Genomic DNA, 14,515 nt, shown 5'->3' on the forward strand with positions numbered 1-14,515 from the left:
TTGTTTAATTATTATTGATAATGGTTTAAATTGATGTTGGTTTGTAGTTTTGAAGTTGTTTTTTTACTGTAATCTGTGCTTTTAAAATGTTGTAAGCCACCATGAGCTGGCATTTGCCATTAGTGCCAGGTTAAAAATGGAAATAACTAAATAAAATAATTAAGGTAATTTTGTACAATAGTTTGGATTGGTAAACCTTAAAATATTATCATGTCAACTTAGCAATAACAAAACGATCCCATAGTTTTGTATGCCACAATTCTAAGGTAGGGGGAATTGGACTTTTTCATAATATCACCACTGTTAATTGGGCAATGTCAATAAGTCAACTTTTCTCTTCACCATCTCAAAGTTGGCCAGTATGTCAACAGAAATGATTCTGGAAGGAATGGTAAATCTACTCCAGTAAAATATAAAATCAATTATATAAAATCAATTATAATTGGCCAGTTTTAATATTAATCCTTCTATCTAATTCACAACTTGCTATATTCCATCTGCAACATCTAGATTCTCCTCAGGAACTAATCCCCTAACCTCTATCTCTCCCTCTACTAATATTGACCAAGTGAACTCCCAGATAATATTTGTTAAAAACTTCTGTGCCTTCATTACACACAGTTCTTTTTCCTCAGGTATATTTATTCTGCAGTTACAATTTTTTTAAAAATACATTTTTCTAAAGTCACTTGTGACATGGTGGAGTGGTATCCAAAGTTAAATTTACACAATTGCCTTATCGCTACTGTGTAGTAGTGAATGGCAAGTGCCTTCTATTTAAATCCTCATGGTTCAGATTTTATGCACGCATTTTAGCGTTAACATATTTAGAGCCTGTCCTTTGCCAACTACACTCAATCCTCCAGATTGCTCGATCCCAAGCAATTATTAAGTTCAACTGTTTGCAGAAGGTCCATGTAGCTCAGCTTCCATTTTAATGTTAGTCTTCCAGATACTGCCAAAATGTTTTTTCACTCCAAACTTTTTTCACAAAAGCATGAAAGGGTAAAATATTTTCAAAGCTTTAAGGTTCCCTTCCCAGTGTCTGTCTCTCCTTATATCTCATGTCAATATCATTTCCCATTGATGATTTCATTCTGTTTGCATGCAGCAATTAAATCCGTCCCCCACCCCATTCTAGGCATGGAAGCTGCCATTTGCCTCCTCTTTGATCCTCCTTTCAAGTCACTACCAGCAAGGAACTAAACCTTGGGCAGCTCCTTTTAAACTTCCCCTGTCATTTTATTTATTTTTTTTAATTCAGTGTTCTGAGATTAGCGATAGTCTCATATAGACCCATTATGCAAGGGGCTGGAAATCCTGCATGGCGGTAGCAGGGCAGCCCCGATTATGCAACCTGCTGCTGCCGCCATCCCAATCCTGGCCCAGCGCAGCACCCTGGAAGGCCCGCGACAAGGGAACGTGGAATCTTCTGCATTCCCTGGGATACCATAAGTGCCAGGTGTGGGCTGGGTTGGGCCAGTCCCGTGCATAAGTGGAAGAGTCGGGCCTTTTGGCCCAGCCTTTCCCTCAACCTACGGTGTCCCTGAAGGGACACTGCACGCCCCTGTGGAGCTGACCGGGGAGTCCCCCCACCCCCACCTTGGAGGGAGAGTGGTATGCTGCTTCCTGCCATTGTGCAGTGGGGGGCCCATTCCCCCCACTCACCTCCTCACTGTTGCTGCCTTCAGGCAGTGAGTTGGGCTTTCCAGCCCCGGCATTGTGCACACTTGTGTGCATGTCCGCGCGCCTGTGCTACGCTGAGGCAGCACGCATACTTCAGGGGATTCCTTCTCCATGAGTACATGGGAAGCATTGCCCGGCAGCAGCCCAACGTGGCTGCTGCCATGCATAATGGGTCATAGAGAGACTTACGCTACTTGTAAAAAAAATAAAATTAAAAAATAAGGGGGAAATTGAATTTCTACACTGATGAAGGTGGTACATGGTGGAAGGTACTTCCATGTAACCTCATCTCCACCTGACACCGACCATTTATGCACTAGGAACTTCACTGCCCCAGCTCCCCTGCAGGAACACAAATTGGGGGCGGATGAGGTGCACCAGGCCAAATGCTCCCCTATGTCAGTGCAGGAACAGGTGTGGCAACCTGCCAAGACTGAAACTCTAGCCTGAAGCCTGGCATGAAACCTCCAGTGCATAAACCATCACTGAGTGCTTATAAAAGCTTATACCCTGAAAAACCTTGCTGCACTGTAAGGCACTACTAGATTCCAATTCTGATCTACTGCTGGATCTCTGGGGGAAATAAGATCAGTTTTGGGGATTTCTCCTTTTCTAAAACTCTACCATAATAATTTCACAACATCAGAGCTCCTTTGTAAACTAAAATTCTTACATTTATCTCAATAAATAAATCTCTGAAATCAGAGAAATAAATCTCTGTCTCTCTCAAGGTTAATGAAATGTAGTTTTATACCTTCTGCCCTCAGATTTTTTTTGGGGGGGGGGTATAAATCTACAGCAATATTTTAATACTTTTCTCTACAAAGATAAAAGCAGCCATGTCTTCTTTTAAAATAACTGGTTAAAGCCTCCAAATTTTAGCAGTTGAAATGTTAAGAAAACACCTACACCCAGGATGCTGGCAAGACAACTAAAAGAGCTGACAATTACAGCCTCCTCCTTTCATTTGGAAGAGCACTGATGGAACTACTTGGGTTTTAGGAGGCAAAAAAATTGATGAAAATCCAGAGAGAATTATGTTCAGACAGGAGGAGTCCCTAGAAACAGAGTCTCTGACCTTCCACCTGACAGTCCACCTCACTTAAATAGGATAAGTCCCCTAGGAACACTTTCAATGCACTCCAGGAGTTTGCTGCAAACTCTTTTTCTGCTCTGGAACACTGTTATTGTTACTAGTAAGGAAGTTAAATATTGTAGATAATACACCTGTTTTCCTAGCTTGATGTGCACAGTTGTACTGAGCACAAGGTTACAGTACTGTACTAAGGCCAGGAAGAATCTGCAAAGTTCAGGTCTATGCACTTTAGTGACTTTGTTTAAAATGTAAGAATTAAGTACCTTGTATGTCAGTCTGAAGTCCTTAGAGTTCAGGAGTTGAAAGTCTAAAATGTAATAGGTATTGGGCATATCCCCCCAAGTGTATTCATAATTAAAATCTAGATAGATTGCAATGTGCTTATTTTGCAAATCCATTACTGGCATTCATAATAAAATTTATTCAGAAACTGATTATTGCAAACACTTACACAAAATCTCTTAAATTGTCCTTAACTGCTGTAATTGGATAAAAGTTTTTATAATGGACTTTTGACTCAAGCAATCAATTTGGCTGGAAATTTCCAAAAGTTAAAAAAAAATGCATCCCAGGGCAAGGCATACATAGTGCATAAAACCTTTTTAAAAAAATAAACACAGTTGGCTGTTGAGGGAACACCTCTGAGACCAATTGAGGGTGGTGTCTTTGATTAAAGAACAACCAATCACAGGAAAGGATTGCATTAATAGGTCCCCTCTCCAACAAAAGGCAGCTCGCTTACTAGAATGACAAACTGAAGCAAATAAGTTGTTCACACATGCTGGCAACAGGCAACCAGATGCTTCTTTCCTGGACCCATAGAAGATCAATGAACTTGTTCATCATATGAATTGCTTTCTCTTTCCCAGGGAAGAATCACATTCTCACAGAAAGTGTAACTACCAGCCAAATCAAATCCAATATTATTCCCTGTGAACATGTGGATATTTCTGGTTAAACTGCCAGCAGATTTTTCTTCAATGGTAATACAATCATTTTGATCATAGAAATTCTTCCCATCTCCAAGATGGGTTACCTTCCAATCCCTGCTACCATATGTGATGGTTTATATATACCACTTTTTGAATAACAGACCAGTTGTGATTTCCATTGTATTGCAGATTAGCATTTCTTCAAGGACACAGCATAGCAGACTGGGACCCTAGAATCAAAAGCTACACTTCCCCATGCCCCAGTATATAGAAGAAGAAGAAGAGTTGGTTCTTATATGCCGCTTTTCCCTACCCGAAGGAGGCTCAAAGCGGCTTACAGTCACTTTCCCTTTCCTTTCCCCACAACAGACACCCTGTGAGGTGGGTGAGGCTGAGAGAGCCCTGATATCACTGCCCGGTCAGAACAGTTTTATCAGTGCCGTGGCAAGCCCAAGGTCACCCAGCTGGATGCATGTGGGGGAGCACAGAATTGAACCCGGCACGCCAGATTAGAAGTCCGCACTCCTAACCACTACACCAAACTGGCAAATATAGCATTCTAACTGACATCTGCATGCATCCTGATTACTAACAAAGAGAGAAATTAAGAGGCACATTTAGGATCAAACCAATCAGCAAAAGAGGGACCTGTGATGAGAACAGATCTGAGATTTCTTGACATCTTTAGCATTCCTTCGTAGCCGCCATGGCAGTATGTGAAGCACTCCATTCCACTGCTCATCAGCTCCACTGGTGTTAGTCCCAATAAGGAAAAGAACAAGCTATCTTTTTTCACTAATGAAACAAAGCACCAAATTGCATACCATATCCTCATACTAGTTTGCTTATACCAGGGAACTGTTTTTTTTTTTTAAGAATGGAATGTGTGAACAAGGAGAACTAAACCCTGCTCCCATTCCTGCCCTACATCTCTGTCTTTGGTTTCTTTCAGCATTTTTCCATGGTCCAACTCATTTCCAGGATCAGAGCTGGTCTAGGAGAAAACTGTGTTAAGCAGTCTAATGTATCGAGGGAAGGCATGGAAGAAAGCAGGCTTAACTTCCTTCACTCATGAGACCCATTTATACCCCCCCCCTTGTTTCTCATACGAATGGCAGATTCATGTAAACTCATGCAGGAGCTCTGTTATCTGCTGTTTGTATGAACAACAACCTTTCTTGACTTGACAAATGCCTTCTTGTGCCTGCTTTGCAAAAGGAAAGTTCTCATTGCCTCTGCACCGAAAACTTGTCAGGGTGAGGGGCACAACAATCCCTGAAAATTTATTTCCATTTGGATGCATAACATAAGTATTGATGGAAATGTATTTCCATTTGAAATCAATGGAAACTAAAAATAAATATAATAACAAAAATGAGTATGTATTATTATGTCAATAAAAAGGGACAGGGAATTTTAAATCTAAAATCAACAATATTTTTGTTCACATCCTTCTTTCACTCTGAAGTCTATGAACTTTTGTAAGAGACTAGATAGACCATGCTTTCTCAACCAGAGTTTCGTGAAACCCTGAGATTTCTTGATAGCCCTGGAAGGGTTTCCTGAATGGGTAGGAGTTAATTTTTCATATCTTTTAAAAAGATCTTTTATATCTTTTTATTTTTCATATCTTTTAAAAATTGTTATACATTGGGTGATATGGCCACATATGGTAATATCAACCCAACCACCCCCTCCCAAAATGGCCAATGATAGGCCTGGCGGTGGTGGGAAGAGGAAGGGTCCAAGTTTCTGGGGTTTCTCAAAGCCTGAAAAATATTTCTCAATGGTAAAAAAGTTGAGAAAGACTGGGATAGAGCTTCTTTATCATATGCATACAGGTTGTATGCATGTGATCAAAGGCCTTTTCCAGAATGCAGAAGCAGCCTATACACAACACAAGATACACTCACACGGGGTTGCCAGTTCTGGGTTGGAAAATACGTGGAGAGTTTGGGGATAGAGTTTCTAGAGGGAGGAATTTAGGTAGGGGAGGGACCCCAGCAGGGTATAATGTTATAAATTTCACCCTCCAAAGCAACCATTTTCTCCAAAGGAAATGGATCTGTCTTGTCTGGATATCAACCATAACTCAAGAAAATCTCCAGGCCACCCCTGGAGGTTGACAAACCACACAGAGAGAGATTCCATTTGGATGAATGCATAAAGGTTGAGGCAATGGGCATGATCCTTTTACTCCCACCCCCACCCCATTTACAGTCACTGGATATCTGAATAATGCTATAGGCTCAGGGCAAGTATATAGTATCGAGTTAGATATGTACCAGTTTAACTGTCATGGCTTTTCCCTAGAATTCCGGGAAATGTAATTTGATGATGTTTCTGAGAATTCATTGTTTAAGCCCCCAGCTACCAGTTTTAAATTTTCAGGATATACTTTCTGAGTATACTAGTAAGGAATCTTGCCTAAGCCTCACAGAATTCATTTAATGATACTAGGATCACTAGAGAAGTTTCAGTAGTTTTCATGATTAATTTTCACATCATGCGATATAACCAATATAAGATAAAATGTACATGGAGGCAAATGATGAAAATTGACAAGCATGGATTATGCACTTCCTCACACCCCTAGACACAAAAATGCACTTACTGACTGTGGGCCAGTAACTCTCTCAGACTTGCTTGTTTGTTGTTTGTCAAGTCACAGCTGACTTAGCGTTTCAAGGCAAGAGATGTTTAGAAGTGGTTTGCCAGTGCCTGCCTCCACATCATGACCCTTGTATTTGTTGGGGGTCTTTCTTCCAGATACTTACCTGGGGCAACCCTGCTCAGCTTCTCAGGTCTAATGAGATCAGGCCAGCCTGGGGTACCCAAGGTCGGGACACAGAGTTGCTGTGATGACAAAACTGAAGAGGGGAGAACTATGCGTGCCACTGAAAGGAAGGGCAAGGTAAATAGCTAATAAATAAACACTGGCTGAGGAAACAAACCTCATGGTAGAGCCTCCGCAAGGATATTCATCAGTTCTATTCCTGCACATAGTCTGCAAAAGCAAGATTTATGCTATGGGAAACAGATTTATTGTATTATCTGCTAGTTGGCAAAAGAAACATTCCTACATGTAGACCTTCCTTTTTGCACAAGGAAATGTGACTTCTCCTTGCCATTTTGCAATGGGTCATAACCTGCTTATCTAAAGACAGGAACATGTCAGATCAACAAGATGTACCAAAGAGAGTGGCAGTGGCAGGCAGAAACTCCCCGTCTTTGAAGAGCAGTTTCAGGCTCCACATTGGTGGTCTCTTCTCTCAAGAGTGGCAAAACTACATTGGAAATAGACACTGGTGCCTCCAGAATGTAGAATCAGGATCCCCTCCCCCATAGCGCCCTAAGCTTTTGTTACCATTGTCTGCCAAATCCTTGGCTATAACTCAATTGTCTTTCTTAACATCTTATGCAAAATTATTCATGTTTCCTGGTAATTTATAGGTGGCTTGTCCTTAATTAGCTTTTTGTTTTACAGAGATTATGTGCAGATAAGACAGTTATTTACCAGCTCAATCACATTTTAAGAAATGAACCATGGGGGGGAGGGGAAAGCCATTTCTAATCTTGCCATGATGTCATTTCATGCTGCTTGAGACTTGTTAAAACTCTCGTGACAGCTAATAAAAATAAAACAAAAGTGACAACACAGAAACTGCTGTGTTGTAGGAAACAAAGTTACTCTTGCAACATTTTTTTCTTGCTGTATCAAAGTTTAGGAGATTCTGGAAGAATTTAGCTTTGAAAGTCATTTTGCGCTCAGTGTGTGATGCTATGTAAGTAGTGATCAATCAAAATGGGGGGGAGGGATCCTTCTACCATTAGGAAATATGAGAAAATAATGATTTAATTGCACTTAGCTGGCAAAATTTTTCATATGTTCTCCAAGTTTGTCTTGGAAGTTTATTTGAAACCCATTTTCTCCTCAGATGCCAAGAACAAAAACCTTCTTGGCAGCTAAATGTGATACCCGTTGAAACATTTCACTGGGGATAATTTTCAAACCTTTATGAGCACATGTACAAGGCAGCAACTGCAAAGAAACCCAGGAGCTGGGTTAAAAACTGACAAGCCATAGAGTAGGCATACAAACTCAAGGTTTAGGTGGCCACCTGTTTAGGGAGAAATATTAGATTCTCTGGGTTCCAACTTCTGGACTATTTCTCTTCCAACCTTTACATAAAGTTACTCTTTATCAGCAGGAGTGATCAATCGCTTTTTGAAGAATTCCTTTCCTAAAACCAGGATCTTCTCTCCCAAAACACAGTATGTCCCATGGGAGCACAAAGCTTTTTCATTCACTCCAGCTGAAGGTCAAAAGTCATGGCAAAAAAATCTTCACTCTTTGCCCTCTCCAACAGCTGTTTCCAGTGCTAATAAATTAACTGGTTTTTAGCAGAAGACCAGGTACCTTTATTCAGAGACATACTCCTATTGGATGCATTTCCCCCAAAGTATTTTAAATATATAAATGTAAAAGGCCAAGTAGGCAAGTTTACAGTGCTTACTTTATTTTTAACTTAAAGTTGTTATTAGAAACCTTCAGCTTGAAAAGTGGAATATAAATCCTGTAAATATGTAAATAGAACATACAAATCAATCTGGGACTTAGGCTGTTTAGGATATTCACCTGTTAAAAAGATTAGAATTCAGGTGATCCTAGAATTTTTAAGTATTTTTAAACCTTAGGATTCTACACCACCTTTAGTGATTATGCCTTGCCTGTTTCCACTTGTATAATTGTTCCTTAGAGCTGCTGATCCCTTTTGGGGGGGGGGGGGGTTGGGCAGGATTACATTTAAAAAGACACCCACTCGAACATATTCCCTGAATGAGTCTCTAGAGTTAGGCCTCATCCTAGCACTGGCAAAGATGATAAATGGACACTGTTCTTGAGCATGAACAAAGTAGCTCTCTGATGAGGTTATGTAAGTTCAACCAGCATGACTTCCAAGCAGGATTCAGTGAAGGCATTTGGAGAAGGAAGAAACAATGGACTAGACCTTAAACAGAAAATATGAGATTCTGGTCCCTTCCAGTAACCTTCATGAAGCACATGCTAAACTAACTATTAATATTTCCTTTTCTCAGAAAGACAATAAATCACCCATTGAGCATTGATGACCAAAAGGAATCATTTCCCACTGATGTAGGAAGTTGATGGGGAAGAGTGAAGGGGGGCAATTAAGGTAAATAGTTGCTGCAACACAATACAAGCTACTTTTTACCCAGCGGCCAGACCCCTTTTTTAACCACTTCCAAAAGGATTTTTAAAACGCTGAACAAGTGTTGGGCTCCATTGGGGGAAGGAGGGAGAAATATCCCCCCCAAACAAGCAACGTGTAGGAGCAAGTTACCGAGACTACCTTATCTGTCCAAGCCAGAAAAGCCCTCTTTAGTTCTGACACTTGCTGGGCTCCTGGTCGCTCTTATCCTTTGAAAGTGCAGAGACTTACTTACCCCTGTAACTGTTTCCCGGCTTGTAGAATTCCGGATCGCTTTCCACGCGGAGGCTAAATTCATTATATCCTTCTCGCCTAGTGCCTTGGGCTCGCAGAATCCGGCTGCAATATCCTTCGGATTTGGCGGCTCGCTCTAAGGTTTCATCCGTGAAGGAAGCAAATGTCATCAAGGGGAAAGTCCAAGCTAGCAACTGCAAGGCTTGCAAATAACCATAATAATAATAAAGTCCCATCATGTGGGCTTCCCCACAACTTGAGGGGGGGGGGGAGATAATAGGACTGTGTAGCGTCTAGCAGTTGCTGCAAAAATCACAACATGGGCAGGTTGAAGTAAACGGCTGGGGAAAGCCCCCCTCCCCCCACCCCCTTCTTGTCTCCGGAGAAAGCAAAGGAAAGCAAAGCAAAACAAGGAAGAAACTGGCTAACAAACGCAGCCTTTAATCAGTTGCAGCCAGCGAAGTCTCTCCCCCCTCCCCAAGCCTGGGGAGGGTTGTGAAAGACAGAGAGCGAGCGGAGAGGGGGGGGGGGCGAGAATGGCTCGAGCTGAAGGACCAGCTCTGCCGCTGCTCAGGAAAGCCGGAGGAGGACTGATCTTGGCCAGATCCGAAGTGAAGTGCTGTTTTGTTTCAGACCGTGTGATTAGCAGCTCGGTACTGTTTACTTAGCCAAGCTCAATTCACAGGGGTCGGCGAAACAGCAGAGCAGGTTGGATTGGCGGCTGAGGGGGACGGGGAGACGGGACGACGACGACACTGTTGCTGCTGCCGCTGCCGCCGCCGCCGCCTCCTCCGAGACATCTGAGCGGGGATCCCCCACTGGATGGATCGCAGGGGAGACTTGGAATGAGTGGCCGAAATTCTTGCCCGAGCCGGTAGTGACTCCCTGGAGAAAAGGGCAAAGAAGAATGCCTTGGCTGAACTCCCCTTTTCTTCGAGCCAGCCGCTAGACACCGCAAACAGCCTCCCCAGACCATTCTTCGAGGCAGATGGTGGTACCTGGGTGATCACGCGCCCTCGCCCTTGCCCTCGCCCCCCACCTGCCTGGAAGTTTTTAGAAGGCAGAGTCTGGCTCCCTCAAGAAGACATCGAAGGAAAGGATGGGGGGGGGGGCGAGACATGAGGGAGACTCCGTGCAGCTCTCTGCTCCAGTGCACCCTACTCAGAAGGAAGCCCTCCGTCCAGCGGCTCTCTTATGCTGAAATAAATGAGCGTAGGATTGGTGTCACATCCCACCGGGAACTATATCAAGTAGCTGGAAGAAAATCTGTGTTTTAGTCTATGAGATCACAGGCACACACACACACACACACACACACGCTGCTCATACAGGGATTTTGTCATGTGTCCTCCTCACTAGAATTGTAATTTTAAGGGCCATTCCGCACGACTTTAATATAGCACTAGTCTTACATTTTGTTTTCGCTACTAAAACTTCGTTCTGCATGACATTGTGAGCAATCTGCAACACTCCTGCAACACTAGCACCAAAATTGCTTTGTTGTAGCGATTTTCGGGGAATCGGGAAAAGTGGATTCACCCTCAGAAAATCGCTACACTCTTGCCAACAACCTGCAACACTTGCGAAAAAGACATGTGCGTTCTCAATGTAGTGGTTCCAACAAAGTCCCTCCCCCTGGCTCTCTCCTCCGAACGTCCAGCGAAGCGATCGCCATTTCCCCCCCCTCGGAGTGGGGAAAGCAACGAACCAGCAGTACTTCATTCACACAGCGAGGCTTCTCTGCCCCCTGTTCGCCAGTTCCCTTTAATTTTGGCCAAAAATCACACCCGTGCGGGGGGGGGGGGAGTTTTTTCCACTCAGGGGAGCATGGTAACGATGAATCACCAACTCACATGCCAGCAGAGTCTCTCCATTGCAACGAATCAAGGCATATTCGTTGCAAAGTGTTTTTTTTTAACTGTGCTTAAAGGGAAAGGGGCTTGTCGGGAGCATGATAACAACCGCCCATTGGCTGTTCCATTTGATTGACGGCCAGGGGCGGGAACAAGCACAGAAAAAAATCGCTTCCTTTCTAGCGATTCCTGCGAGACCGGAAACCTGTGGGTAACGAATGAAACCCTACTGGATTCCACTACAAATGAAGGTATGCGGAACGCCGAGATTCCGCTATTTAAAATAGCGTTTCCGCTTTGTGAAAGCAATTGACAACATTGGTCCTTGTGCAGAATGGCCCTAAAAATATCCGCCTGCTGGGGAAAGCCAGACATGGGTGATGACCCAAGGGGCAGGGGCTGGTGAGTGGAGAGTCAGGGGTGGTGCATACTGATTTTTACTGGGCTGAGGCCTGGCAGATTGACATGTGCTGGTGTAGGAGTAGGAGCATTAGGGCATATTGGTAGGTTTGGGGAAGCCTGGAGAGGGGAAGGACTCTATAATGCCATAGAGCTCAAAATGACAATTTTCTCCCGGTGAAGTGATCTGTTTCCTGGAGATCAGTTGAAAGGCCATGAGATCTCCAGCCACCACCTGGAGGTTGCCAGTCCTAAGAAGGGGAGATAATTCCCTAGCACATTCAATAAAATAAATGCCTGAGAGAAACAAGTCAACTTGTTTAACCTATCCCTGGTAAGGGAGGAGGTGATGTTCTGTGAGGGTTTGCCTTCTTTGATCTAGATGGGTTGAGGTAACTGTTAGATCAGGTGAGGATTTTGGGCATGCTTCTCAGCGCAGGCTTGCCCCTTGTACATGCCAAGGATACATTTTCCCATCTGTACTTTAAAAAGGTAAAGGTAAAGGTATCCCCTGTGCAAGCACCAAGTCATGTCTGACCCTTGGGGTGATGCCCTCTAGCGTTTTCATGGCAGACTCAATACAGGGTGGTTTGCCAGTGCCTTCCCCAGTCATTACCTCCCAGCAAGCTGGGTACTCATTTTACCAACCTCGGAAGGATGGAAGGCTGAGTCAACCTTGAGCCAGCTGCTGGGATTGAACTCCCAGCCTCATGGGCAAAGCTTTCAGACGGCTGCCTTACCACTCTGCGCCACAAGAGGCTCTTAATCTATTATTTAGTTAATAAATAAATCTTTCTTGTAGACTTGTCTGATGCAGCTACACTGATCTGTGCTTTGGTACTGTCAAGGTGGTATTTTTAAAACTCTGACCTAAAACTCTGATAAAGAGTGCAACCACTCATTGCTGACTGGTGTTGTGCAGGGTACCCTGTTAAGCTTGTCTTGAAACAGCTTCATTGGATTTCAGCTTGTTTCCAGGCTCAATGCAAAGTGTTGATTCTCACCTTTACAAACCATTACAACATGAGACTCACATACCTAAAGAACTTCCTTGTCTTTCTTTATGTGCCCATTAATCAATTTAGGTCTGGATAACAGGACTCATGACCATTTCTTCCAGTCTCTACATTAGGCTTTTTCAACCTTTTGACCATGGAGGTCCTGCTGAAATACTTTTCAGGTTTTGAGGCACCAGGAAGTAATGTCAGCTGGCCACACCTTCCTGCCAGCCCCCCCCCCCACCCAGAAGTGACAGGAACCTGGGGTGGCAAATGTTTAAGTTTGCCCTTCCCTTCCCTCTTCCTCCTCCAAGCCCATCGTTGGTCATTTTGGGAAGGGACTTGTTAATCTGCCCAAATAAGTGCACATTAAAAAAAAGAATAAAAGCCTTTTCCTTTCTCCCCCACACAGAGCCAGAAGCAGCAGGCATAGTGGGAGGGCTCTCCGCAGCTCTTCTTTTGAAAACCCCATGCCATGTTATGACTGAAGAGCCTTTGTGGGGAGGAGGATGAGGATGAGGAGGAGCCGCGGCCTGGTACTGACTGATCCGTGGACCGGTACTGGTCCCCAGACTGGGGCTTGGGGACCGCTGCCATACGGTACTGTGGTTGGGAAATCCTACTCCAGATACATACATCCTCTGCTCTACTAGTGTGCTAGCACCAGATCTATGGAATAGGCTTCAAAACATTCTGGCATGATTCCTTTGAGCATTTTATCTGGTGCAAATGATTTGTTTCTGCTTTTGATCTGGACATCTAGACAGATTTTTAAAAAATGTTTTATTACTAGTGAAGTGTTAACTGCTTCAAACTTTTGGCTAAAGTGTGGTTTGCTTTTTAAAATAAATAAATAACAAATGGTCCTAAAGCAAAAACACTGATTAAGAAGGAATTAAGGTAGAATACTTGATGACTGGCAACTCCAGTGCTCTTGTAAGATGAAGAATAATGAGTGTCTCAGAAGCACAACCAACATTTTCAGGGAGTTTAAAATCTTTATAATTGGGGTTACTCAGCATGACCCTTTTAGCAAAGTGAATGGCCAAAATCATTTTAAATTTATTAATACAATATCCCATCAGAAGGAGCCATACTGAGTCCCCTCTAAACAAAAAGGAGAAAGGAACTATGACAGCGCCCCTGTTTGCCCAGTCCCAGGCTCTCCAAAACCCATGGTCTTGTTAGTGCTTGTCTTTGCTGCATCCAGTGAAGCCACACACATTTATGTTCCTCAGCTGCCGGCAGCCCACCCAAGCCACCTTGAGTCCACAGGGGAAACGAGCAACACAGATCCAACAGCAGATGGTAGACATTTCCAACTCACAGATTGCCTACTCCAAAACAGCAAATGGATGGACTGTGATTTCTCTCTCTAAATAACAAAGTGGAAAGGGGTCAGAAAATCAAAGTATTTAGGAGAGGTGCCACTGCTGTGCTGAAAGGCATTGTACCACAAAATAAGCCTTTGCTCTGTAATCAGAGGTAGATTACATTCTCTTAAAATGTCTGCATTCTTTCTTAGAATCTAGGCACTATGATTCTATACATGTTGACACAGGAATAAATTTCACCAAGCATAAAGTGGGTCACTCCCCAAATAAGTGTGCACAGCTAGGATTATTATGTGTTGGAATATGCAAGATCTGTAGTGGGCATGATTCAAAAGGAAATGAAAAATATCCTGCAGGGGGCCTTGGGTGAAATGTGTATTTAGCATAGTTAAAATAGGATCTTCCTGATGTTTTTCAAATTATCCCCTCCAGTGTCCTGACTAGAGGCCTTCTGCTTCTTCCCTGCTTGCCTCCAAAACAGAATGAACTCAGAACTGAACATTTCGCTAGGCCGCTCTCTCCTCTGTTTCTATACAATGTTGTTTCTCCTCTTGATAAAACTGTTAATATTTTAAGCAACTCTTTGCATATTTAAGGTCTGTACAATTTTATTGAGCATCTGATACTGTGATGGCTTATGGCCTAGGGCAATAAAGTTTGCTTGCTATTAAACTCTGCCAACATTGTGTTCCTAAAAAAAGCATGGGGGACGCTTAATTTTGTCTTCCATGTTCATTGTATGTATTTCA

At 43.2% G+C, this 14,515-nt stretch overlaps 1 protein-coding gene across 3 annotated transcripts in view; it reads right to left on the reverse strand.

Moving 5' to 3' along the window:
- SPON1 (spondin 1) overlaps window positions 1-10,310 on the reverse strand; it is a 383,122-nt gene extending 372,812 nt beyond the window's left edge. Inside the window, exon 1 of one of the 3 annotated variants that reach the window (XM_077321895.1) lies at window positions 9,184-10,310. In XM_077321895.1, coding sequence (XP_077178010.1) covers window positions 9,184-9,421 — 238 coding nt within the window. In that variant the 5' untranslated portion in view covers window positions 9,422-10,310. The remainder of the gene's footprint in view (window positions 1-9,183) is intronic. The other 2 variants (XM_077321896.1, XM_077321894.1) reach the window with 2 other exon arrangements.
- Window positions 10,311-14,515: the final 4,205 nt, after the last annotated feature.

This window comes from Paroedura picta, chromosome 2 (assembly GCF_049243985.1).
Source record: "Paroedura picta isolate Pp20150507F chromosome 2, Ppicta_v3.0, whole genome shotgun sequence".
NCBI classification, from domain to species: Eukaryota; Metazoa; Chordata; class Lepidosauria; order Squamata; family Gekkonidae; genus Paroedura; species Paroedura picta.